Here is a 24,268-nt window from a genome sequence, read left to right as displayed (position 1 = left end):
AACTAAAAGATCAAATCACATTTTCAGGAGATGAACTAATAATCGTAACTGCCACTGATTATAATTCCCAAATTTTCTTTTATTCTTTAGAAAAATTTAGTTCATTTAACGTGACTTCAGGCAGTAAATTAGAAAAAAGTCTCAATTTAAGAAAGAAAAAGCTCACTAAAAGAGGTTTAGGTTTATAAATCTGTGACAAAAGTAAATTATGTTTATTGAGAGTTCCTAGCTCCGTAATTTAGGAAAATCTGTATTTACAAAGTCAAAGAATATTTTAAATGAAACTAATTACAAATTATAAAAAGACAGGAGTCTTTTGTGATGTTTTTCAATTTTTAACAATAAAATAATTGCTAAAAGGGACAACAAATGGAAAAAATGAAAAAATAAATGAATAAAATGGAATAGTATTAAAATTCTGATTTTAGTATATGAAAACTAAATTATATTGAACCAACACTTTAGCTATGGCTCTTCTCTGTCTTCTGTAACTCAAACAATACACAAAAGTTAACTGACTTAAGTCAGAAAACCAATAATAGTTTGCTTTTAAATAGTGCCTTTCAGCTCAGTTTCTGAATGGACATTCTTCAAAGGCATCCCTCTGCTTTATTAACAAGAACTGAAAAGCTGACATAGCAGTCTATGTTGACTAAATGCATAAATATATTCATGGACTATAACAGGTCTCAGCAGGAAAGAAGCCAAGATCGCAGCGTCCAGTCGCTGCTCTCACTATCAGAGCCCTTCACTGACTTCTTCATTTATTCATTAACATTTATTGAGAGTTTGCTACGAGCTGCCCTAGGGAAGCCCTCGGCAGCACCTAGTGAGCAAAACAGGGACAATTCCTGACAACCCCTCCTTATGATTTCATCAATAAATTTAGTTTTGCTCAGTCACTAATAAGACAGGATTGTCTTATATGTCAAAACATTTTCTATTTATTAAGTGAACTGGTTCTCTGTAGCTGTTCTAGCAATTTAAACACAAAGTTATCTTCTCCTGGATCAAGCAGATTTTTTCTTTTTTATTTACCATATTCCTCCTACTTCTGATTTTATGTAGATAAATGATGATATATTTATGTAAAGCCTTTGTTTCTTCTGGACTGTTTGATACAGACAGCTCTCAGGCTGGGCCACATACGAACCCACACCAAAGTCCACTGCTTATGGACTGATGCTAATTTACCCGTTATCAGAAGACAAACCTCCAAGTCCACCAGGCCTTACCTTCTTCCACTGCGATGGTCTGTTCTGAGGCTGGTGACGGAGGTGGAGAAGGAGGCAGATTAGCGGTCTCTTCAGCTGCTAAAGATCAAATAGTGGAAAAATGAGATACAATTAATCCTGTTAGGTCATTAGATGTGTAACAGCTCTGCCATCTGTAAAAAGGCCTCTCTGTGAAACTTAGAAAAGAGTCACTAGTAAGCTGCACTTGACTTATTTTTTTTTCCATTACCTGATTCACATAGTTTAAAAAACCTAAAAGGAAAGAAAAGCATTTAATATTTAAAAAAAAATCATTTTGTCTTCCCTATAAAAATGGATTAAAGGTGCCTGCTGAAGTTCTATCATTAATCTCATTAATTGTGTCTGCTTGTCAATTAATAAAATATCTTATTCTGGCCCTAATCTACTATATTCAAACACACAGGCAAGCATTTTAGTCTGGATTTAGCTTGACTGACAGAAAAAAATATCAGAACTCTATATTGCTCAACTTCTTGATAGGGAAACAAATGTAACTTTCATCATTCACAGTATTATAGGTGATGTATTTTTTTAAGCAACATTTTGTTCACTGAGTCTAAGGTCAAAATGCGTCTTCTGTATGTATCCTCAGAAACGAGAAATGAAGCTGTCACAGCCCAAGGCAACCTTCAAACAGACAACATGTACTAGTGGGAGCCGAGTAATCTTCTGGCCTTGGCATTGTGCATGAAGAACCAAAGAGAAAGGTTCTAACAAATGTCATTCATCCACAGTTAACTCTTTTTTCTTGATCACTCAGATGAAGGTAAGGGATTGCAAAAAGGAAATATTTATCATCAAGGCCAGCAGGAAAATCTATTTTACAGAGCATGTGTTTTTCACTCTCAGAAAGCAGCTTTGGGATGACAGGTGACTTCTTGGTTCCTTGACCCTGTGAGTTTCTATAGAACATATTTGAAGGCTTCAAATTTAAGAGAAGGGGTGTCTTTTAGTTAAGGTATAGAAGTGAACCACAAACTGAAGGTGAATGTTTTGAATAAGACAATTTCCCCCTGTTTAAAGAGAAAAATAAACCTTTATAATTAAAGAACATTTTACTGCAAATAATGAATATCTGTTATCCTGGGAGAACAGAATCTTTATTGCTTAATTTTTTAGTCATTTAAATTGCTTAAAGGAGTACTGACCAGAAAATCAAATATTAAAGGTACATTAGACTCTTTGAGACAATATTGGATATGTACTTTTTTTTAGACTTTAAAAACCATACTTATGGTTTTAGTTATATGTACCTGTAAAATAGACATATGTTGAACCTAAGAGAGTTTCCTGTCTCTGGATGTATGTATACCCACATCTATTTATCTGTCTATCTCCTATCTATCTATCTATCTATCTATCTATCTATCATCTATCATCTATCATCATCTATCTAAAGGAGGGGCAGCAAGCCTTTGGCTAGGAGTGTTTTCTTCAGCAAGCACCATTATATTACCTGTTTGGCCCTGAGAGCATCAGACTTGTCACCAAGGGAGAGAGCAATGCTATCTCAGTGCCCTTAAATGAACCAAATGAAGACCAGTATATCATATGGGCTACAAAGTCACTCAAGATTCTAACAAAGCCCTGACTATAGGTTTTCTGTAGCTGATTCAGGGAGACCCAAACAAGATGAGACAAGCATTCACCAAAACCCATAAAGGGAAATACTCATTTCTAACTAAAGTATTAACACATTTTCTTTACAAGTGGGTGCCATGACATCAACGTGTGTTGGCTTTATTTTTATAATAAATATCTCTAGTGGTCTATAAATGAAAATTTAAGAGAAATTTAGGGGCAAAGTCTAACTATAAGCTTATCACCCTGAAGACTGTCCGAATACTACAAATGAGCCTGTCAAGAAAGGTGAAAATAGGTGCCTGGGCCTCCCAACAGAGGTGTTTGATCAATGTTCCAAGTAAGGATGAAGTATGAGATAGGGTCTCTCTTCGACCCTGAAGACTTGGTCCTGCGATCAGGGGGCAGTGGATACAGCTCTTGAACTAAGGTCTTCCTCATTTACCTAAAGGCAGAGCTGCAGGCTGATCTTTCTGTTGGGCTTCCTTCTCTTGTTCACCTTTCAGTACCGCTACAGCCTCAGCCGTGACGACTTGAACTATCCTTGCAGACACCTCCTCTGTAATAAATAGTAACAAAAGAAAATGAAAGAATGAGATGTCCAAAACGGGTAGCAAAGAGGAAAAGTAATGAAACAATATAGCTGATCAGAATTTTCTTTTCTGTCTTTCCCCCCAACAAGTATAATAGAATTTATTAAATTGCAGATAAAACACAAATACATATATTGTAACCAAAATCAGAAGAAAAGAAAAAAAAAAAGAGGAATAAAAGGGATGGGCATTCTGGGAGCTAGGCAAAATGAACAGAGAATGAAAGAAAAATAATTTGTATGGCAGTTTATTTTTAAAAGCTGTTCATACAAACAGAAAGAATTAAAATTTTTGTACCAACTAAAACAAATTCAGAAAAGAAAAGATTCATTTTGGATTTAATATAAAATGTTTTGTAGTTTTCTAGAAACGTTTCCTTATAATATGTTCTTATGCTGATTTGCAGAAATACTATAATTTAAAACCTAAAGGAGATGCCTCAAAATGTGAAATTGTGATCAAATAGCATTACCCAGGATCGATGTGAACGAGACTGATTAAGAAAGACCTGGGAAGAGAAAATTTGAATGAAATACACGGAAATGATATATCAGATGGCCTCTTTCTAAAGAGCTACTACTTTTCTAGATAGCAGATGTTTTAAAGATCTTTAAGGCCATATGATATACACTTACCTAGTCAGTGTAATCATTTCATTAAAAACTTGGGGGAGGTTCATCATTAAAATGACCAGTCTGTGAGATACCAGATAACTAATTTTTGGCCTAAAATGGCACCTACTGGAGCATATCCCAATATTAATTTTATATAACCAAGTCAGAAAAATATTCAAGAAATAATGTTCTATACATCATCAACAAAAAATGAAGACGCCTTTTGAAGGGCGCCTGGGTGGCTCAGTTGGTTAAGCTCTTGATTTTGGATCAGGTCATGATCTCAGGGTTGTGAGATCGAGCCCCACATCCAGTTCTGTGCTGGGCAAGGAGCCTGTTTAAGATTCTCTCTCTCCCTTTGTTCCTACCCTCACCCCATCTGTAAAAAAATAAAAATAAAAAAAGAAAGAAAGAAAGAAAGAGAAAAAGAAAGAAAAAGAAAACTTTTGAGATTAAAAATACATTCTAGATTAGAAATAAATTCTCCAGAATTTAACTTTTCATTATCTTTATTTACAAACATCTATCATACTAGCAAATAATCTCACCTATAGCTCTTATAGAAACAAGTTGTACTGGATAAGGAGGGTAGGGGTAATGGGATTTGTTCTCCTCATTTTGGCTAAGACTTTAGAATACTTCACTGAAGTTTTTTTATGATCAGAATTTACACATTTGCAAGCGGGTTGGCAGGAGTTGGGAGCGGGGAGTGGAATCCTGTTTTTACCTGGTTCATTTAGATTCCGCCTCCTCTGGAAAGCCTTCCTTACCCCACCCAGGATGATTGAGAGACTAGTGCTTAAGAACCAGCTTTTGGGGTGAGCAATCCACTTGAATAGGACATACCTGAATATTAAAAGCTAGATTACCTGATTGAGTGTATTTGCCTTTATATGTCTAACTTCCTCATTTTTTTTAATAGCCACTTGACACTATAACCTATCTATAGTCTTAAGGGATGCACTTTAAACACTCTTATCTAGAGTGAGTAGCAGTCACAGCAATAGAAGCAGTATTTAAAAAATATTATGGTGCTCACTATGTGCCTAACACTCTGCTAAGGTATTTGCCCTCATTATTTCAATGAATGATCTACTGTTATTACTCCTATTTTGCAGAAGAGAAAACAGAGGACTAATAGGGTTAGGCCAGACATTCTCATTATAAATATCATACTTAGAAAACCAACTTTCAAACAATTAGGACCTTGTAAAATGCCTTAGGTAGTAAAACTAAATTAAATGTGATTTAATATTTCTTTTATGTTTGAAGTATAATTTTACGAAGTTGAAGACCTGATTCAAACTTTAAGTATCGAAAGAGCAAGTACTGACAGGCTACTTAAAAATCATTCCTGAAAATGTTTTAATTTCTAAGAAAGGCTCCAGCAAATTTGTTTCAGATATTTATGTACCAAGTACTTTTCATAAAACTTTTTTTCACACAATACACTTCGCACTTTCAATTTAGTTTAAACTAAGAAGAATCTTTTTTTAATATTGCAAAAAATGTAAAGAATTGTTACGATTTTAAAATAATAAGGATACGACTTATTCTTATAAGGTTGTTTTATCTGATGCAATTTAACTCACAGTATCAAAGTTTTAGGTCTAAAAGGGCTTGAAGAGGTAGACAATATCTAAATCCTCTCACTTTGTAGATGAGGACATAAAGGCTAGGCATGGTTAGGAGATTTGCTCAAGTGCACGCAGCCGTTGGAGGCAAACTGAGATTAGAACCCCGGTTTCCCGACTATGATGCTGTTTTTTTCTCCCAAGCAGAAGAAGAGCAGAAGAAAAAATGAGAAAATAACCATAAACTTCTCTAACAGTCATGTGAGAATGATCAGCGGAAAAACATGAACTTTTCTAAAGGTATGAACTAGGGCAACACAATAATTCTCAGACCTGCTGTCTACCTAAAGTACAAAACTGCTGCTCTTGAATATGTTTTGAGACTATGAAACAAGCAACTGACTGCAACTGAGCAATACTATATATTCATGCATGTATTATGCATCTATCTATCTATCATCTATCATCTATCTTTCTACCTACCTACCATCTCTATCATCTACCTACCTACCTATACATCTTGTAGATAATGTTAGTATAACAGATAACTGACCTCACTTGCATATATTAATTTGCGATGAAATTCAGACATTTAAAAAATCAATAAAGTGATTTTTAGCACTTCTAGAACCTCAGTGTTTCATAGGAAATTTAGTGTAATGGAGAGGTGCAGCAAACACTGCAGAAATTGGGACATATATAAAACCCATGTATTTTACGGATCATTCCTGCATTTCCCCGCTGAGCATTTACACAAAATATAGTATCTCCTATGGCATTTGGTACATCTTGCACGGAATTGTGCTGGTACACATGCCTTATCTGCCTGGCTATGTAAAGTTTCCCAAGTCAAGGACTCTTTCTTTATCATTGTTGCAATCTCTGAATGCAATGCTCCTCTCATTGATCTTTACTCAGACTGGATGCTTAACACAACTTTTTGAAAGTATGAAAAATTAACATGAAAGGTTTTGTTCATGATATTTATATAAGTTTAGAAATAACCCATGCTCATTATTATATTTACTAACTTAGCCCCCCCAATTAATCATTTACTGAATTCTTGTTTAAGTTTTGATGATTTTAAAACAGGATGATTCTTGTGTACCTACTGATCAATTTTTCAGAGTCCAAGAATGTTTAACATGAATTAAATTTCTTAAATTGGGAAAATAATCCAATAAAAATAATAAAAAGCATCTATTGGTTTATGTGAACAAATTATAACTGAGCATGATAAATGAGCAGTGCTACATTATTTGCCTTTTCGTTTGGAACTGAATTCAGAATAATTTTGACAACTTGGACAATTAGATTATCTGTTGTAGGCTAATAAGAGAACAGAGGTGAAAATTATACAATAAAAAATGCATTCACACAAGATGTAGGTCAAAAACCATCATGGTACACTATACAACAGATTTTCAAAATATTCTAGAGACAAGGGGAAGAAAAATTGAATCATTACTTCTCTCCAATCAGAATGGACATGTCCAACCTAAATAAAATGCACTGTCTCAGCCAGAACCACATTTCTTGTGAGCAATAATTTAGTTTCAATAAAACAATACTATTTATTTTACATGATAAGTAGTAGGACATTTGAATTTTGTCGGTTTTGTTGTTTCAAATAAAATTCACTTATAGGTGTGTTTGAGTTTCATAGTTGAATATAAGCTTATGAAGAAGGCAATTTTACATTGTACATTAAGCAAAACTTGTAGGAAAATAATTTAACTCAATCTTGGGAAAATTAACTATTTTTCCTTGAAATAATTTAACAGACTTTAAGAAATGCTATTTTAGAACAATCAAACAGGGTGTGTGGGAGCCCAGTTAATGACATATTATCTTCAATTTTTTGGAGAGAATAATATTGCTAACACTTCAAACAGGCAATATTGCGTTGTTTAATATTAATTTCACAGTGTGAAAAAAAAATGAAAATAGGATTGTTCTGAGGGTTTCAATTGGTCCAGCCACTTTAAAATCTTCCTCTAAGCAAAGGCTGCCGTCAATGCAGAGGTGGCAGCTTCCCCCAAGGAGAGATGGCTTTTTCCCAATGGAAACCTAATCAGCAGATCTCCTGGGGTAAGTTTTACCCTTATAGCCTGGCTCCTGGGACAGGAGGAAATTCACCCAGGGTTTGGGTAAAGTTCAGAGAAGATTAATGGTAAACATGCCAAACAAACACAGAAGACAAAGAGAGTCAAAAATCAGACCTATGAAAATCAAAACATATGAGTTATGATGTGTGTGTATGAGATATAGATCTCTATACTCTCTCTCTCTCTATATCACTCATTCTACCCATTATCTATCCTACCTGCCATCCATGCAACCATCCATCTCTCCATCATATCTTTCTGTACAAGAGATCACTGTCTTTTATATTGTACGTTAAAGGAAGTCACATGGACTTTAATTCAGAGAAACGTGGGTACAAACTCTAGCATTGCTACATTCTAGTTATTTCTTACACTCATTGGGTTTCAATGCCTCATCCATGAAATGGAAATAATAATGGCCCTGTCGCATAGGTTGCTGTGCAGAATCAATTGAGTAATTATGTAACAGGCTGGGCACAGCAAGGAACTCAAGACTTGCAAATAGTTCTTCACCAAGGTGTCTTTATTTTCCCCAGTTATACATTCTTTCAGGTCTTCCACCTAAGTATTTCTGCTTTAAAGAAAGAGTAACTAGGGACAACTGGGTGGCTCAGTTGGTTAAGCTTCTGGCTCTTGGTTTCGGCTCAGGTCATAATCTCAGGGTCCTGAGATTGAGTCTTGTGTCCAGCCCCACATGGAGCCCGTGTCAAGCCCCAAGTGGAGCCCATGCCAAGCCTATGTCAAGGCCCAGGTCAAGCCCCACATTGGGCTCCATGCTCAGCACAGAGTCTGCTTGTCCCTCCCCCTCTGCTCCTCTTCCAACTTTCTCTATCTCTTTCTCTCTCAAATAAATAAATAAAATCTTTTTTTTCTTTTAAAGTGCAACTAAAGGTCCAACCCAACTAGGCTATTACTCTTTTTTTTTTTTTTTAATTTTATTTATTTATTTGACAGAGAGAGAGACAGCCAGCGAGAGAGGGAACACAAGCAGGGGGAGTGGGAGAGGAAGAAGCAGGCTCCTAGCGGAGGAGCCTGATGTGGGGCTCGATCCCATAACGCTGGGATCACGCCCTGAGCCAAAGGCAGATGTTTAACGACTGAGCCACCCAGGCACCCCACCAACTAGGTTATTACTCTTATGAACATCAGATAATATAGTTAATCTGCAATTATCTATGTTGATGCCAGGGACAGTGTTTTGTTTTTTATTTTTTTGTTTCCTAGACAAAAGTAGAGGGAAGTAAAAACTTTCCTTGTTATTTGTTTTCTGGCTTCATACTCGTTTTCCTGGCTGTGCAGGTCCTGGGCTATGATTTGCTCTAGATTTCTGCTAGCAAGTTCCAATTCAGAACCATCTTCTTGACAGTATGCCAAAAGGCATGATAACCCCTGAGGACAATTAGCAACATAAAAACAATTTTTGAGGTAAGAGATTAATGTACATTTTAATTTCTCATTGCTTATTTTTTTGACTTCTTTATTCCCTTTTCTACTCTATTTTTTGTTATTTTTTTCTTTGAGACATTATATGTATAAAATTATGAATAGGACTTAGTTGTTCAGAAGATTAAAGCTGAATCTAGACTACACATGGATTATTCATGGGAAATTATTCATTATATATAACTGAAAGGTAACATTGATCTTCACAGTTAGAATATTACACTTCTTAGTATAAACTGAAATTATGCAAGGCTCAGTTGTCTTTCTTTTGAACATCTAAAGTTTTCTGGTAGTGGGCATTTTTAGTTTAGGCTAAAAATTGTCTTAGTTGAGGAGTGTTTGTAATATGTATTTTATTCTCTCTCTTGTTAATGTCAGGTTTTCAATGTAATTAACTAACAGTAGTTTTTGCATTGCAGTGAGAACCACTATTTGAATATTATTATTTTTCAGTAGTGTCATTACAGTAATGAGACAGTTGCTGTTAAGTAATGCAAAAACACCTCATGACACGGTTCTAAAGTCCTATCATGTCTAAGTAAAATGAATGACAACTGGGAACTAACCTGGTAAGTAATCTGCCCATAAATCAGTTTGCAGGAAAACATTAAAAACAATTTATTTAAAATAAATTCATCTAAGAAAAAGTGCTGTTGACTACAGGCTGATATAAAATAAGGGATTTAAATAGAACCCAGGTAACAGAGCCATAGGTGATAACAGATCATCACTATATAGATAAATACCTAAAAGTAAAAGTGAAGTCCATCTTGAGAACTTATTCTGGGCAATGGAGATGGGGTCAGTATTCTGAAAGCAGTATCAAGCAGCCCTTGGTGGATAAAGTAAATTATGAAAAGAAATATATTTTCTAGGTATTGGGGAAATAAATTGGTAGAAATATATATAGGAGGTAAATAGGTATAAGAGACAAATTGGGACATGCTCTTATCTATAGAACCTTCCTGATAATACCCAAAAGATATGTGCTAAGCTACTTACATTTCACCTAAATGTTGAATAAACATCATACTGTGCTACAAGTTTATTAGATAAGTTGCTACCCCAGGCACTTTTATTCCCCATCAATATATTGAATCCACACAATAACACATGTTCTAGATGGGAAAACTGGCAAAATGATGGATAAAGGTCACTTACTGTCCCATTTAGACATCATTTTGACTTACATCAGTGTAGTATAAATATTTTATAATAGTAGATCCCTGTGTCAGAAAACCTGAAATCAAATTCTGCCTTTACTTCTTCCTAGGTGCAAGTAAGTGACAATCTCTCTAACCTTCAGATTCCCCATCTGTAAAGTGGGAATAAAACGTGTTCACCCTTTCATATGTTGTGGCAATTAAGTGGAATAATATATATCAATTGCTTATTTAAATTCTGTATCACTGGGACGTGTGGGTGGGCTCAGTCAATTAAGCGCACGACTCTTGATTTGGGCTCAGGCCATGATCTCAGGATCATGGGATCGAGCCCCTCGTTGGGGTCTGCGCTGGGTGTGGAGCTTGCTTGGGATTCTCTCTCTCCCTCCATCTCTCTTTCTCTCTCTCCCCCTCTTTAAAATAAATAAATAAATAAATAAATAAATAAATAAATAAATAAATAAATAAATTCTGCGTCACTGTTTTAATCACTCTTGCCGTCTTGTAGTCATCTAAGTCTATAACCATCATTTGATCGACAAAATATAAAGACCTGAAAGTGTCATTCACTGAGATAATTCTATCTATTTTTCCCAATGAGTACCACCCTGCCTGATGCTGAACCACCACCTCACGGACAATACATCAGGCTCCTGCCATTTCCTACTTAAGCTAAAATGACAAATTAAATTCTACTCTACCTTTGTGCCATACTGTTCAGCATCTAGAGCAGTTGTAGCCTTCCGGTTTATTCCATGTGCTGATTCATGCTATACCACTGCTATGCTCTTCTGGCATTTTATCATGTCAAATTCCTTAACACAGTCTCAGGCCCTGTTTTTAGTACATATTTCTAGTTCAGTTATTTTGTTATATTAATCTATCGATAGTGCCTGGTTGATGTATAATAAAAGCAACGGAGTGAAAACTTTCTCAGTGGCCTGGAAATTTCAACTCGCTTCTAAGCAACACATGACGTTGTTGGTAGACACAGAAGTTTGATTTTGAATGTGTATACCCTTTGAGTTTTCGTCGGGACCAGCTGTGATTACTTGAACATGCAAAGGCTCACCAATTAGGCTGTGAACAACAACAACAAAAAATCCAAAACAAGTTGGCATATGCTTGAGAACATATTTTTGTTGATTTCTTTAAGGTTGTTAAGAGAGAAGTAAGAGACACTGACAATAAATTCCACCATATGGAATATAAAAGCCAGTCAATGTTTCTGCTTTTAAGAATAATGGACATCAAAATGCCGTGTTAAAAGAAATGACAAGTAAGCCTACCGTACACTTGTGAAAGAAGGAAAACAAAACAATTTTAGACAGAACGCTCCTGTCAAGAAAAGGTTTTTCTCAGCAGGGTACAGAATGGTTGCCTAGGAAACCGCAGCTAATTGCGGCTGCTGCTGGAAGCTAGTCCACAAGGAAAGCACTGTGTGGTTGGAAGCACTCTGCTAAACAAATACCCTTGATAAATTCACAAAAACAGGGAGAGATGAAAAGTTCCTTGCTTAATTTGGAGAGCAAATGGTTGCTCCAAAACTATTTCCTGTAATCAACTGGTGAAGAAGGAAATTAAAAGAGCAGATTGTTGTTTTTTTGTTTGTTTGTTTCCTGGCACCTTAGCATTAATTAAAGAGGTCGGCATTGGCATCTCCATCCCTAGTCAGACTCTGATTTGATCTCAAATGTCACCCTTGCCAATGTTGCAGCTGTAGATCTTTGCCTATCAGCGTTTTCTTCCAAAGATTTACTGGTTAAAACACGGGTAAATTTAGTTTACTGGAAGAAATGCATTTGAGGTAAAGTTAGTTTATGGGGATAAACACATTTAAGATCAGGACTCATGACTGCAAAAGTTCAGTTCTGATGAGTACTTAAATTTAAGAAAATTTATTTTGCACCCCTTATAGACATTGGAAATATTCTTAGTCATTATGGGGTATATAAAGATAAGACATGGTATTCCTACATGTAAGTTGTGCTTGAAGTGGGGCTATCTCATTGAAGAACAAATTTTGTTTTTGTTTTCAAATATTTTTCTATGAAAAATGGCCACAGATTTTGGCTCATCCATCCACAATCACTCCTATGGCCCTGTTCTGAAATGTGTTTGCAGCCTGGCTAGGCTACGGTTGGGAGTACAGTTAAGCTTATAGGAAAATTTTCCCTCTGCCTCTCTCTCTTTTTTTTTTCTCCCTATCTCAACCAATGGCTCTAATTCACAATCATCTTTAGATTGACAATTTAACCTACTCAAGTAAAGTTTTTAGAACTTGAACAAAATCTGCCTAGCATTTAAATTCAGCCAAGGGGGGAACGTATAGTAAATTAAGATGGTTATCAGTGGAAGGATACCACAGGTTAAGCATACTGTATTATGGAGTCAAAAGAAATTAGAAAAGCAAAGCACAGATCAGAAATATTACCTACTGGAAAATTTTGCTTCTAATTTTAAGGGTTCACTTGGAAATAGGAAAAAACACATTTAAGCAGAAGAAATATGGTAAGCGAATATAGTCTAGCTTTATACTTAACTATTATAGATAAAAGTTTTTGCTGCTGGTGGTGTCGGGGATTTCTAATGTGGTAATGTACACATATTTCTATTGCTGTTTTTAGTGTATATATTAAACATTTATTAATTAAACTAGATTATAATATTTCATTGATCTTAGATTAGTTTGAGAAAGAGAAATTTCTTGGGGACTATTCCCCTTTCAAATTTTCAAACTGCTTTAATATCAATACATTGAATATAATCATTAAGGCATTGGGGGAATTGATAATGTTTTTAGAGCTTGTCAATGCTTGGTTTTGCATCTTATCAAAGGCATTACTATTGTACTAGTCCTTGTAGACTTGTGAGAAATTGAATCATCTTCTGCATTAAGTCCTGAACATACCATATTGTCAAAAGAATGTGGCATGAGGCATTATTAATAACATTAATGGAAAGATGAAATATCAATGAAACTAAGAGACCTTAAATAAATGCACACTTAGAGTAACTGTGGGATAAACAAAATTTAAAGGTGTGTGTAGAAATGCAGTACAGTGTGTGTGTGTGTGTGTGTGTGTTTAAGCATGTGCCAGCACTCATGCACAGAAAATTCTCTCCACGTTTTTAGTTTCACCTGTATTTGAGTACCTCAAAGACTTTGATCGCCTGAAGCAAGGCTAGGATTTGGGCGAATTAATGTTTCTATAGTTTCAAAACCCAGGAATGCCTGAGACAGAGGATATGACAGAAAAATGGAAAAATATTCCAGGATCCAAAAAATGTCACTGGAGTAAACTTTCAAAATATAAGTTCTCTACCTACGAGGAATAATTTTTACTAGTTACCTGTATAAAGCTAGTTATTTCTTCTAGGAGAAACTGTTATAATGAAGTGGTAAAAATCACGTTTTGCTCACTCCATCCTTCTCATCCCCATCATAGTATAGCTTACATAAATCTTTGGAGGTCTTGTGACCTAGAAGCATATGGAATTTAGGAACTATGTGATGGGAAAATCACTTTGTTCCCAACACATCGTAGGGTACATTCAATCAGCACATAGAGAGATCAACATGACTTTTATGTAATTATAGTTTGCTTCAACCTCCAATCCTACCATGTTTCTAAGAATGAATGTGTAAATAGCAGCATACAACATCAACCTTATGTGCTTTCTTCTTAACAAGTCTCTCATGAACTATAAATGGTTTAAGTAAGTGATTCTCCATCTTCTGTAACTGCTATTTTATTTTTGCCATTGTAGCTATATAAAATATCGCCCACAAATATTCTCTCTACACCAGCCCTAAAACCACTTGGCAGACTCTGAGTCACTAATAAGTGTATATGGTAATTCTTCATAATTTTCAAATTGTACCTAAATACATATATACTTATATATATATAAAACCAGAGAACCATATTCCAATAATCCTGTAGAAGAGGTATAATAGAATTAATTACATTATGAAATTCTGAAAACTAAAATGCCATAGTGAAAATGAAATCAAAAATAAGAAGAAAGATATAGTTTTGAGCTATCCCTCTATTATTCATCAATAATTTTTGTTAAATAGAAGCTCAGCCACAACACAAGATAAGGGTGGGCACGTTCTCTGGAAAATTCCAAACAAGTAAAATTGATAATAGTTAAAGACCTTTTTCTAGGACCTCTGAGTAGCAAAATCAGGAGACTTTGCAAGATTACTTTTTTGTAAGACAGTAAGTGTCAAGTCCAATGTTATATTTGTAATAGGTCATATTATGATAGGAAAAAGACTTTAATAGAATTTTTAATTTCCTCATGACAAAAATTTTTCTAGAATAAAGACAACTTGTTTTGTATCTGGATTGATTAATGCATCCCATAGAAAATACTATTAAATGAATTTCTCTTCATCCACAGATACAAAAGATTCATTACATAAAATAAACAAGTAATAGTAACTTCAAACTTATCTTCAGAAATTTACAAATAACATACAAATTCTACTTTAGAAAATACCCCTTAGAGATCTGTTGAAATAAAATTTTACACTGATGATTTTGCTTCAATGTTGTTTACTATATCAATTTATATCTCTTCTCTGTATATTGATCTCATTGTTACCAATATTCTAAAAATATTTGCAAATCCTTGGTGCCATTGATAGCATATTTAAAACAGCCAAAGTATTCACCCTGTTGGAAGACACTGAAGCTATATATCAGAATGTAAATGACATCTAGAAAGCATATGGTAATAACTCTGGTTGTTCTATGGTGGGAGCCCAGCAGAAAGAGAAAAGTGGATCAATTTTGATGGAGTGGCAGAGTTGAGAAAATGTAAGAGCAGGATGCTATCTAGATAGGTAGGGTGACACCAGGCAAGGCAACTGGGTTTCGCAGTAGGGTTGAGGGTGGGATCCTGACTATAGGAGGCAGCTTCAGGTGACGGCTGACAACCTGAAGAAAATGAAGAAATAGGATTGAGGAAGCAAATAAAAAGGTGCTCAAGGCAAGGTTTATTTACTTCATAATTTTGCTCACAGCAGGTCCAGGTAGGCCAATGCCAAGGTAACTACAAACTAGACTATGTTTAAAAACACAGAACATTGGGCATGAAGAACACAATCCTATGTAAGGGATATGTGGGGCTTCTTCATGATATGGTAAATCAGATTTCATAAATCTTCAGTTCATTTTAGTAAAATATGGCAATAAAAATCTAATCTACTACAAAACATATCAAAAGGTATATTATTTTCTTATTGGCATAGAAGAAAAAATTCTTAATCAGGACTTGTAGCTTTTTATTTTTCAAAATGAAATCACAATTTCATTATTTCATATATGGTAACTTTGATCACAAAGAGGTTACCCAATTCCTTGTTTTAAGAATATGCCTGAAAACATTTCTGATTCATTTTTATTTCCCTTGAAAGTTTATCAATCCCTTCTTCCCAACTTTTAGAGAGATCCTCACCCCTCAAAAATGTTATATTTGAGCTTGTATTGGGGTTTGTTTTGTTGACGAAAAGTTTGCCGTAAAAAGAAAAACTCTCATGAAAATCAGGGAACTTTGTGAATTCTGCTCTTTTTTTCTTGATTAATTCTGAAATGCAACATGAAACACAGAGGCATGATAGTAACAAGAAGGTGACCAAAAGCTATAGGAAGAGAAGTACGGTTTTAATGCAATCACATTAACTAAAATATCATACTTTAAACTTTATAGGACAAAGTAAAAGAATCACCTCAACATTTTAATCAAACAGGTTTTCCAAAATAGCTTCTAAAAAGCATATTTGGTAATTTTCATTTCTCTACAGACCTGGTGAAGAAACGCACTTTGTATTTATATATTTTTTTCACATCCAATTGCATCAGAGAATATAAGGGAGAGTTGAAACTCACTATTATTTGGGGACACAGAAGACTCAAGCATTTCTAATTAGAATTGAAATGCTCAACATCTAAAAAACTTACTTTAAAAAGTTAAACATAATTTGGGAAGTTTATACTCTTTCACATTAAAAAAAATAGATTCAACCTTATCTGGTGATTTCAGTCCTAAGATATTCAATTATCAGTGAGGGTGGCTTCAATTCACCTTCCTTAAACAATGAAATCCAACTAGAAAGGAAATCTGTGTCACCAAAACGTCCAAGTTCTTGAGCAGTACTTTCAATGTTGCATTCAGATCATACGTGCAAGTTCACTATGTTCCACAGGGCACTTCAGGCACTATGACTGTCATAGGCAGATATTTCATGAGGACAGGAATCTTGTTATCCTGAATGAATGAACTTCCCCTCCTAAAATGTGACTTTTGAAAGTAGCATCTGCACTTGCTTCAAACTCAGTTCTTTGTTTCTTTTCTGATCGAAATCAAGACTTTGTAAGAATTGGGTGGGAACTGACCTGGAGGAATGTCTTACATGCTTTGGCACATTGGTCAAGTTGGTGCATTTTTTTTGGAGAAAAAGCAATTTTCCCTACATTAGCATGTTTGTTCTGGTAAAGCTCTGAGAAAAGCAGGTTTACTCCAATCCTTCCAATACTTTAATCATAAATCTCTACTTTTTAAGCTGATGAGAAAAAAAAAAAAAAACAAACACAACCAGTAGTTTTTCAAGAAAAAGAAAAGATACATGGGCTTTAAGATAAAGGATGGCAATGTGCAAAATGTAGCAAGGAGAAAAAGTATCTAAAAATTTCATTTTTAAAATTGCTTATAAAAGTAATAGTAAGTGATGATGATGATTTTTCTCTTATAGAGAAGAAAAATATCCTTTAAATACTGAAATACTTCATGATTAGAATCAGAACATGTACATGGAAGCATCTTTCAATTTTAATCCATCAAAAAGAAAAAAAATGGGTTACAAAAAGCTTTTATCATTTTTAAAATAATGAAATTAGAGAAGTATATCTCATTGAAATCAAAACATTTTTCCTAAAGTTAACAAATAAATATCCCTATTATTCAGTAGAGAAATGCTCTTTGTTACCTTAGAACTTATTATTTGCAAATCATATTATAGACTCAAAGATGAAGTAGAGGAAAAAAGGGCATTGGTGATATTTTATTTAGGTTGACCTTCAAAAACAGGATACATCTCTCCAAGACAATACTGCTAAATTCCTTTAAAGAAGAAGGATAATTAAATCAATGACTTAGAACATCCATTTGCTTTAAGATTCAGATTGTCCATTTGTCAGAATTGAAATTTATGTGAGCTCCTGACCTAGAACAGTGAGGCAATCCTTACCTGACACCCAGAGGATCAGCAGGGACATGGATTTTAAAGTTGTTTTTGCAGGATATTTCAGTGCCATTTCAACTGCAGCCAACTACTACCTTGGGCTCAATTTTGCGGGAATGAGCACGAGAAGTTATTCACTATCCAAGTGTTTCTTAGCTGTTAAATTATAGATATCTCTTAGAAAGGTCATTTACTCTGAGTTTCCATATTCTTTCCAGTTCATTAACTTTCTTCATCAAGAAAATATCTCTCCTCAGATGTCATACTGCTATCTTAAGTCAAAGGTATATTTTCTTTACTCCACACCTTCACCCCCATTTTCAGACCATGTCATCTTCCATTATATCCTTTCTTGACCCTCTGTTCACTATAGTTTTTCAGAGTTCCTACTCAATTCCTTTCTGTTCAAGCCAGCAGTTCTATAGTCCTCACTTTGATTCTAGCCTCCTCTCTTGGGTTCTTCATTTGCTTCTTTATATCCAGTATTCCTCCCAACACCATCATTCCCACAAGTGCATTGCTCATACTGTGGTATAATTTTTGTAACTCCATTTTGCTCCGGAGATTTCCAATCTCAAAACCTAAGATGGATATGAACTCTTTCTCTTCTTTATATCAATTCCAAAAAAATGTATTAGCACTATAGAAAACAATCACTGCATTATACACCAAAAGGACATGAAGATGAATGACGCATAACTACTACCTCAAAACACTTATAACCTAGCATTGCAGGTTAAAACAAGTAACCAATAAGCTCGGTAGAATGATCCGTATGACTAGTGCTATTAACAAGATATGAACATGTTACATGGAGGTGTTCACAAGAGGAAGAGATTCCCTGGAGAGAACAAAATCAATATCAGCTCTAGATCTTTGACCGTGGACTCTGAGAATCTTTCCTGCGGGGTATGCACCCTTTTAAAATGTTTTCCTATCACTGTTGCAATGCAGCACATGAATGAAACCACAGATTAGTTGGGCAAATGTAACTTGTCTTGCAAAAGGGAAGATTGTTAGTTCACTCAGAGGAGTTGACCATTCATGCTGGAGTCATTTACAGACGAACCAGAGGTGCTCATAACCCAGCTCTGTCTCAAACTATCTTTCCAAATAGAAAATTTGGGCTGAAAATCTTGAGTCTAATTTGCAGGCTGCTGAAGCTGAGTCATCACTAGGAAAGATGATTTTTCTCTGAATCTTGATTCCTCCGTTATTACTCATTTTGCCTACTATTGTCTTAAGTTTTGAGGATTACTGAAATATGTTGTAAAAACAGACATTTTATTCTCACTTCGGTGTTCTAATAATCACCTTGCATTTGCATATTTGTTAAAAGTTGCAACGAGACCCTGGAACATGTGTTCCTCTTTCTTTGCTCATCAGTTGGCTGGGTTTTGAATTGTATTTTCTATGCGTGTTGCTGAATGGTGACTCATTCTGGGAGATGAGCCACTCTGTGAGCGGGCAGCAAGCGGCTCAGTGTCCTTTTCCCCTCAGGACTCCTGGTGCCAAGTCAGATCATGCTTTCACGACCAGATCTGCAAGGCAGCACCAGTTGTTCTGTTCATCTGCTCCTGAGATGAATTTCCAGACTCCCCTGACAGACAAAGCACGTGCTTTATGTAATGTGCTAAGGAGCAGCGAAGTGTGAGGGAATGAGAGGAAGAGAATAAGGCTCGGTACACTGAAGCAGAAAGAGTCGGTTCATCACAGTAGCCTGGGGAGGAAATGGAGAGGAGTGATGACCGTGAGGTACTCCCCAGTCTGCTAACCTCTTAGCAGCAGTAACAGCAAAACCAGAGCCGGCCCTTGAGGTGGTATTTGGTATCCAGTGGCAGATATTTTTCTCAGGTACATCCAAGCAATAGAATCAATTTATATGTACATTATTCTTTTCGAAAAATACATTATTGATCAGTGATTAATATATCCTAAAGATATTAGAGCAATTTACTTGTTGCAAATTACTATTAAAGCTGTTCTCTTATCTTGTTTTTTTTTTCTTTTCTTTTGTGAGGAGAGATTTCTTAGAAATATGACAAGAGACAGATAAAGGGCATGCATAATCCTCATCAAAACAAAGGCTTAGGTTGTCCAAAAATGAATCCAAGAAGATTTGCTTTCATGACTGATTATTTTCAAAATCTGCTCACTGCAAATAAAAAAGATTTTATGAAATATTTAGAGTTCTTCCCTAAGTAGAGATTTTAAAAACCTCAAAAAATGGGAATACCTTAAAAGAAAAAAAAATAGGATGACAAAACGTGACAGCAAATTAGAGAGGAGAAAATCTGATAAAATCTTGGAAAATACAGGATCAGGAGGGAGGGTCAAGTAAGAAAATAACAATGATAATTAAATTATATTTACATTTAAAAACAAGCCAGACAGAATTTTACAAGTAGGTCTGAATTGTTCTTAGCTCAAATCTGTTGCAATGATTAAGATCAAACTCAATAAAACAATTTTTCAAAGTGTCAGTGGACCAAAGAGAATGATAAAACACCTTTTTTTTTAGTGCTTATGGTTGTGATTCTGACACTTAGTGTAAAACGAGATGGTAAAGAAACGAGACTGATTTCTAGCAAGTGCATGGGAGGAATTTTCTGGAAGAATATACATGAGAGTAAATGTGTATGCAAATTAATCTTAGTTTTTAAATATCATATTACATTGTGTTAGATAGAGCCTTGCTCTTCACAACTGGAAGTGTTTGTAGGCAATTAAAATTCCAAGGAACAAAAACATGTTTTAATTTGTTGAGTCATTGGGTTTAATTAAAAGAAGTCTAGAGAAACCAAGTTTTCCTTATATTTTGATTCAGAATTATTGGCTTAAGACAAACCTCATCCTACTTTAAGACTTGTGCTGAAGAGCAAAGATAGATGTGAAGTGGATTTTTATAGGAAGAACTACCTTATATATAACTGCACATTTAAGTAAACAACATTATCCGGTGCCTGTCTTTTCCTCCACTTTGTAAAAACACTTTAAGCTGTAGCTAGCAATATCTACTATATATAAGCTCACATCTTAACCAAGAGTAAGAGATGCAGTTCTTACTATAATGTCCATGTAAGTTAACTCTCAGTTAGGTACAGACTCTTCTCTTTACAAACAAGACAAGCCACATAGTATAATTGAAGCTAATACCCCAAATCTGCTTCAGATGGTATAGAGACCACACAGGACAAAGTACACATGACAAATACAAACCTGGTGGAATTTGCCCTTTTTATCAATCCTTGTCTTTCTTACTCTTTCTAGCCTCAGACGCCTAGCGGTTCAAAGGAAAAAAACTGACAAGATCCCCATTTTCTGTACTCATCCATTGTCGCCGCCAGGCCCAGACGCTTCGCAGTGAGGCCGTGTGCTTTTCTGCAGATCCAGCCTTGAATGCTAAATAACTCTGCTCTGCACACTCCTCTCTCTCTGCGGAGCGCAGGGAAATGGCAGCTAGAGCAATGAGTGGTTGCCATGGCAACAAGGAAAGGAAAATCTGCAACCTCTTGCATTGTTAGGCCTGTGTGTTTATTTGCCTTGCGGAGTGGTGCAGATGGCTTTAGTCGTGTCATAGGAGAAATGGTTCTGTACTTTTTTGGCTCTGCGTATATTAATATAATATCATATACAATATGCCATATTTTAAATGGGATGATGACTCCTATTAGTGAATCTCAAATCTGGGAATGGAGGCGGGAAGGATGAAAGAGGAAAGAAAAGGCAGGTTCAAATTTTCTAAGACTGGAAGGGGAAACAGAGAGAAGCTTAAAGGTATATTCAGCCTTTTGCACAGGAATGATGACAAACTTTTCCTCCATCATATATTTTTAAGCTGAAACTTACAATTCCGGCAACAATACACTTACATATCTGAGTATGTTCATCTTTTGGCTGCCTGAGTTATGGGGATGTGAAAGGGCAGGTTAAGACTTCCAAAGGCACAGCTCCACTGGTAAGTTCTGGAAAAGCGATAGCGTGGAAGACCTTTTCCAGATCTCACTGCTTCAGGAGGGAGTAGACCTGAATAGGACCCCCGGAATGCTGGGAAAACAAAGCAGTCTTGGGGATCTGGGTGAGGGAGGTAACTGAGGATATGTTCTTTAATCTTTAAATTTATTCCAAGAGATAGCTGATATTGGCTGTTGATGATCACAAAGGCACTTTATACTCTGACTGGTGTTTCCTACTCATGTTGAAAGCATTGTACCTTAGGACAGTCAAAATCACAGAAGCATGATTTTCAATACTTCAATTTGTGGCATCTACACATTCTGAGAACCCCCTCCTTTCCTGCTCCACTCATACTGAAGACCAAGACTAAAGCATGGTTTTCTGTCGTGCTTCAGGGTCCATGGATAGGGCTGTTCTGCAACAGAAGGGGCTATAATTGAGAGCTGTGACAGCTGGCTGTGCTGTTCTGGATCTGGCAGTGTGGGGTAGTGGACAGCACCCGGGTCTGGGCAGCGGGGGGCCTGCAGGCCAGTTGTAGTCATGTGATCTCGGATGGGTGACTACACCTGTAAAGAGGAGGGCTGTGAAAGGTGGTCTCACTTACTGGTTTCTTCCAGTTCTCTCCTTTTTTTTTTTTTTTTTTTAAACATTTTATTTATTTATTTGACAGAGACAGAGAGAGTGAGCACACACAAGCGGGGAGAGCAGCAGAGGGAGAGAGTGGAGCGGGCTCTCTGTTGAGGAGGGAGCCCCACGTGGGGCCTGATCACAGGACCCTGGCACCATGACCTGAGCCGAAGGTGGATGCTTTACCCACTGAGACACCCAGTTGCCTCCTTCCAGTTATTTTGATAGGATTGCTAATGTGAGTTTGGACCCCACCCTCAGATAAGAAACTTCAAGGTAGGGCTCCTCACTTTCACTCAGAGTTGGAACTCTGGGGGTACCAAATGTGGTCCTCTTGCTTTCTTCAACAATATTAAGGTGGAAAATAGAGGAAAGGTTTATTATAAGCCTGTTATGATTCATGCTTTGGAAGACAATTTAAAAATGACTGCTTTAAAACAAACAAAAAGCAGAAAGAGACTTATAAATACAGAGAACTGATAGTAGCCAAAGGGAATGAGGCAGAGGGAAGGGGCAAAATGGATGAAGGGGAGAGGGAGGTTTAGGTTTCCAGTTACGGAATGAATAAGTCATGGGAATAAAAGGCAGAGCCTAGGGAACATCGTCAGTGGCACCGTAATAGCATTGTATGGTGACAGATGGGACCTACACTTGTGGGAAGCAGAGCACAACGTACAGAGAAGTTGAATCACTATGTTGTACACCTGAAACTAAAGTAACGTTGTGTGTCAGCTATACTTCAATAAAAAAATAAATAAAAAAAAAATGATGTTTTTAGTCTCATAATAATAGCTTTCCTAAGTGACTAGATTCTCAATGGTTTCTCATTTCTTTTTGGGGGGCTTTTTTTGGCATGACTTCTAAAAAGGGTATTTTAGTGAATAAATGGAAGACAAATTCTCAAAGTATCAAAAGTTATGCTACAACAGGTGAGCAAATAATTCTGTCTACTTTTCTATGGATTAGCCTTAAATTGCGAGGAAAGAGATGAAATCTAGAAGAGGAATCCATAAAGAAATAGAATTTAAAATATCGCCTTCTAGAATTCCCTTCTCCCCTCTTCCCCCAGTCTCAGCACACAGGATCAAAGATAACCTGCCTATGCACTTGCATATGTAAAAATCAAAAATTATTATGGCCCAGAAATGAAGGTGAACATTGAAAAGGGTAGGTGAGAGAGGACAAGGTCAGATCTTTGGTTGAAGTAAGCCCTCCTGACGAAGGGGGGAGGGAGATGCAGTAATTACGTTGCATTTATTATGTGATTTTGCTTTTAGAGATGAATAAAAATGAACAACCTTGGGGATAAATTTGTTTCTAACAATGAAGAGGGACTATAGCAAAGTAGGAGAGGATAAGAAAGATCTTGGATTCAACCATGGTGGCCTGGCCACCACAATGTATAGCTCAAGACCCAGTGTTACTGGAAAATGTGCCATGTTAACAGTGTCCTGAGAAGTATCTTTTCTACGGGAAAAATGCAATGTACTGATACATCACATGTGAATGGTAAAAGAGGAGGCTAATGTATTGCTCCTCTGGTCCTCTTTAAAATTATCACCTTGAAATATAATGCCAGCTCATGCTAGTGATCCCTACCATCAAAGGATAGCATTTTTAAAGACCATATTTCAGATTTAAGAACACTTTTTACTGGGAATGATTTTTGTTTGTGAAACAGTTATGTATAAACCACCAATAATAAAAGGTACTGTTTTATTAAGCTAAAGTTTGGAGAGAAATCTAATTGCACATTAACTTATCACTGGAACATCCTCTGTAGGTATGAGGAGACAATACTGTACACTTTTCCTTTCCCGCAGCTTTTCACATTGTATGGACTTAATACATGGCCTGTTATTTCTGGAGGGAGGTTATTTAAAATCACACCCTAGTTTGGATTGCACACCTTACTCTGGTAACCCACAGCTGGCTGTTCACAACTTTCGTCACTATGAACATACATATAGAACTTCTGGAGTCAGAGTCTCAAAGGTAACATAAGATTCATGAGAAATATGATGAATTGAATTCAAGATTAACTCTGGATGATCCTGAACCCATAAATTAAAAGAAACATCTGTTAATCTCTTTTTA

The 24,268-nt window shown here is 35.9% G+C and overlaps 1 protein-coding gene across 8 annotated transcripts in view; it reads right to left on the bottom strand.

The window, feature by feature from the left end:
* The window catches only part of MAP2 (microtubule associated protein 2), a 279,848-nt gene that overhangs the window by 50,973 nt on the left and 204,607 nt on the right, over window positions 1-24,268 (bottom strand). For all 8 annotated transcript variants that reach the window (XM_057304472.1, XM_057304460.1, XM_026492050.4 and 5 more), the window contains 2 exons: window positions 3,283-3,396; window positions 1,236-1,313 (listed from right to left, as the gene is read on the bottom strand). In XM_057304472.1, the coding sequence (XP_057160455.1) occupies window positions 1,236-1,313; window positions 3,283-3,396 (192 nt within the window). The remainder of the gene's footprint in view (window positions 1-1,235; window positions 1,314-3,282; window positions 3,397-24,268) is intronic.

The sequence above is a fragment of the Ursus arctos genome, unplaced genomic scaffold (assembly GCF_023065955.2).
Source record: "Ursus arctos isolate Adak ecotype North America unplaced genomic scaffold, UrsArc2.0 scaffold_1, whole genome shotgun sequence".
Classification (NCBI taxonomy): Eukaryota; Metazoa; Chordata; class Mammalia; order Carnivora; family Ursidae; genus Ursus; species Ursus arctos.
This window is presented reverse-complemented; position numbering and strand designations above follow the sequence as displayed.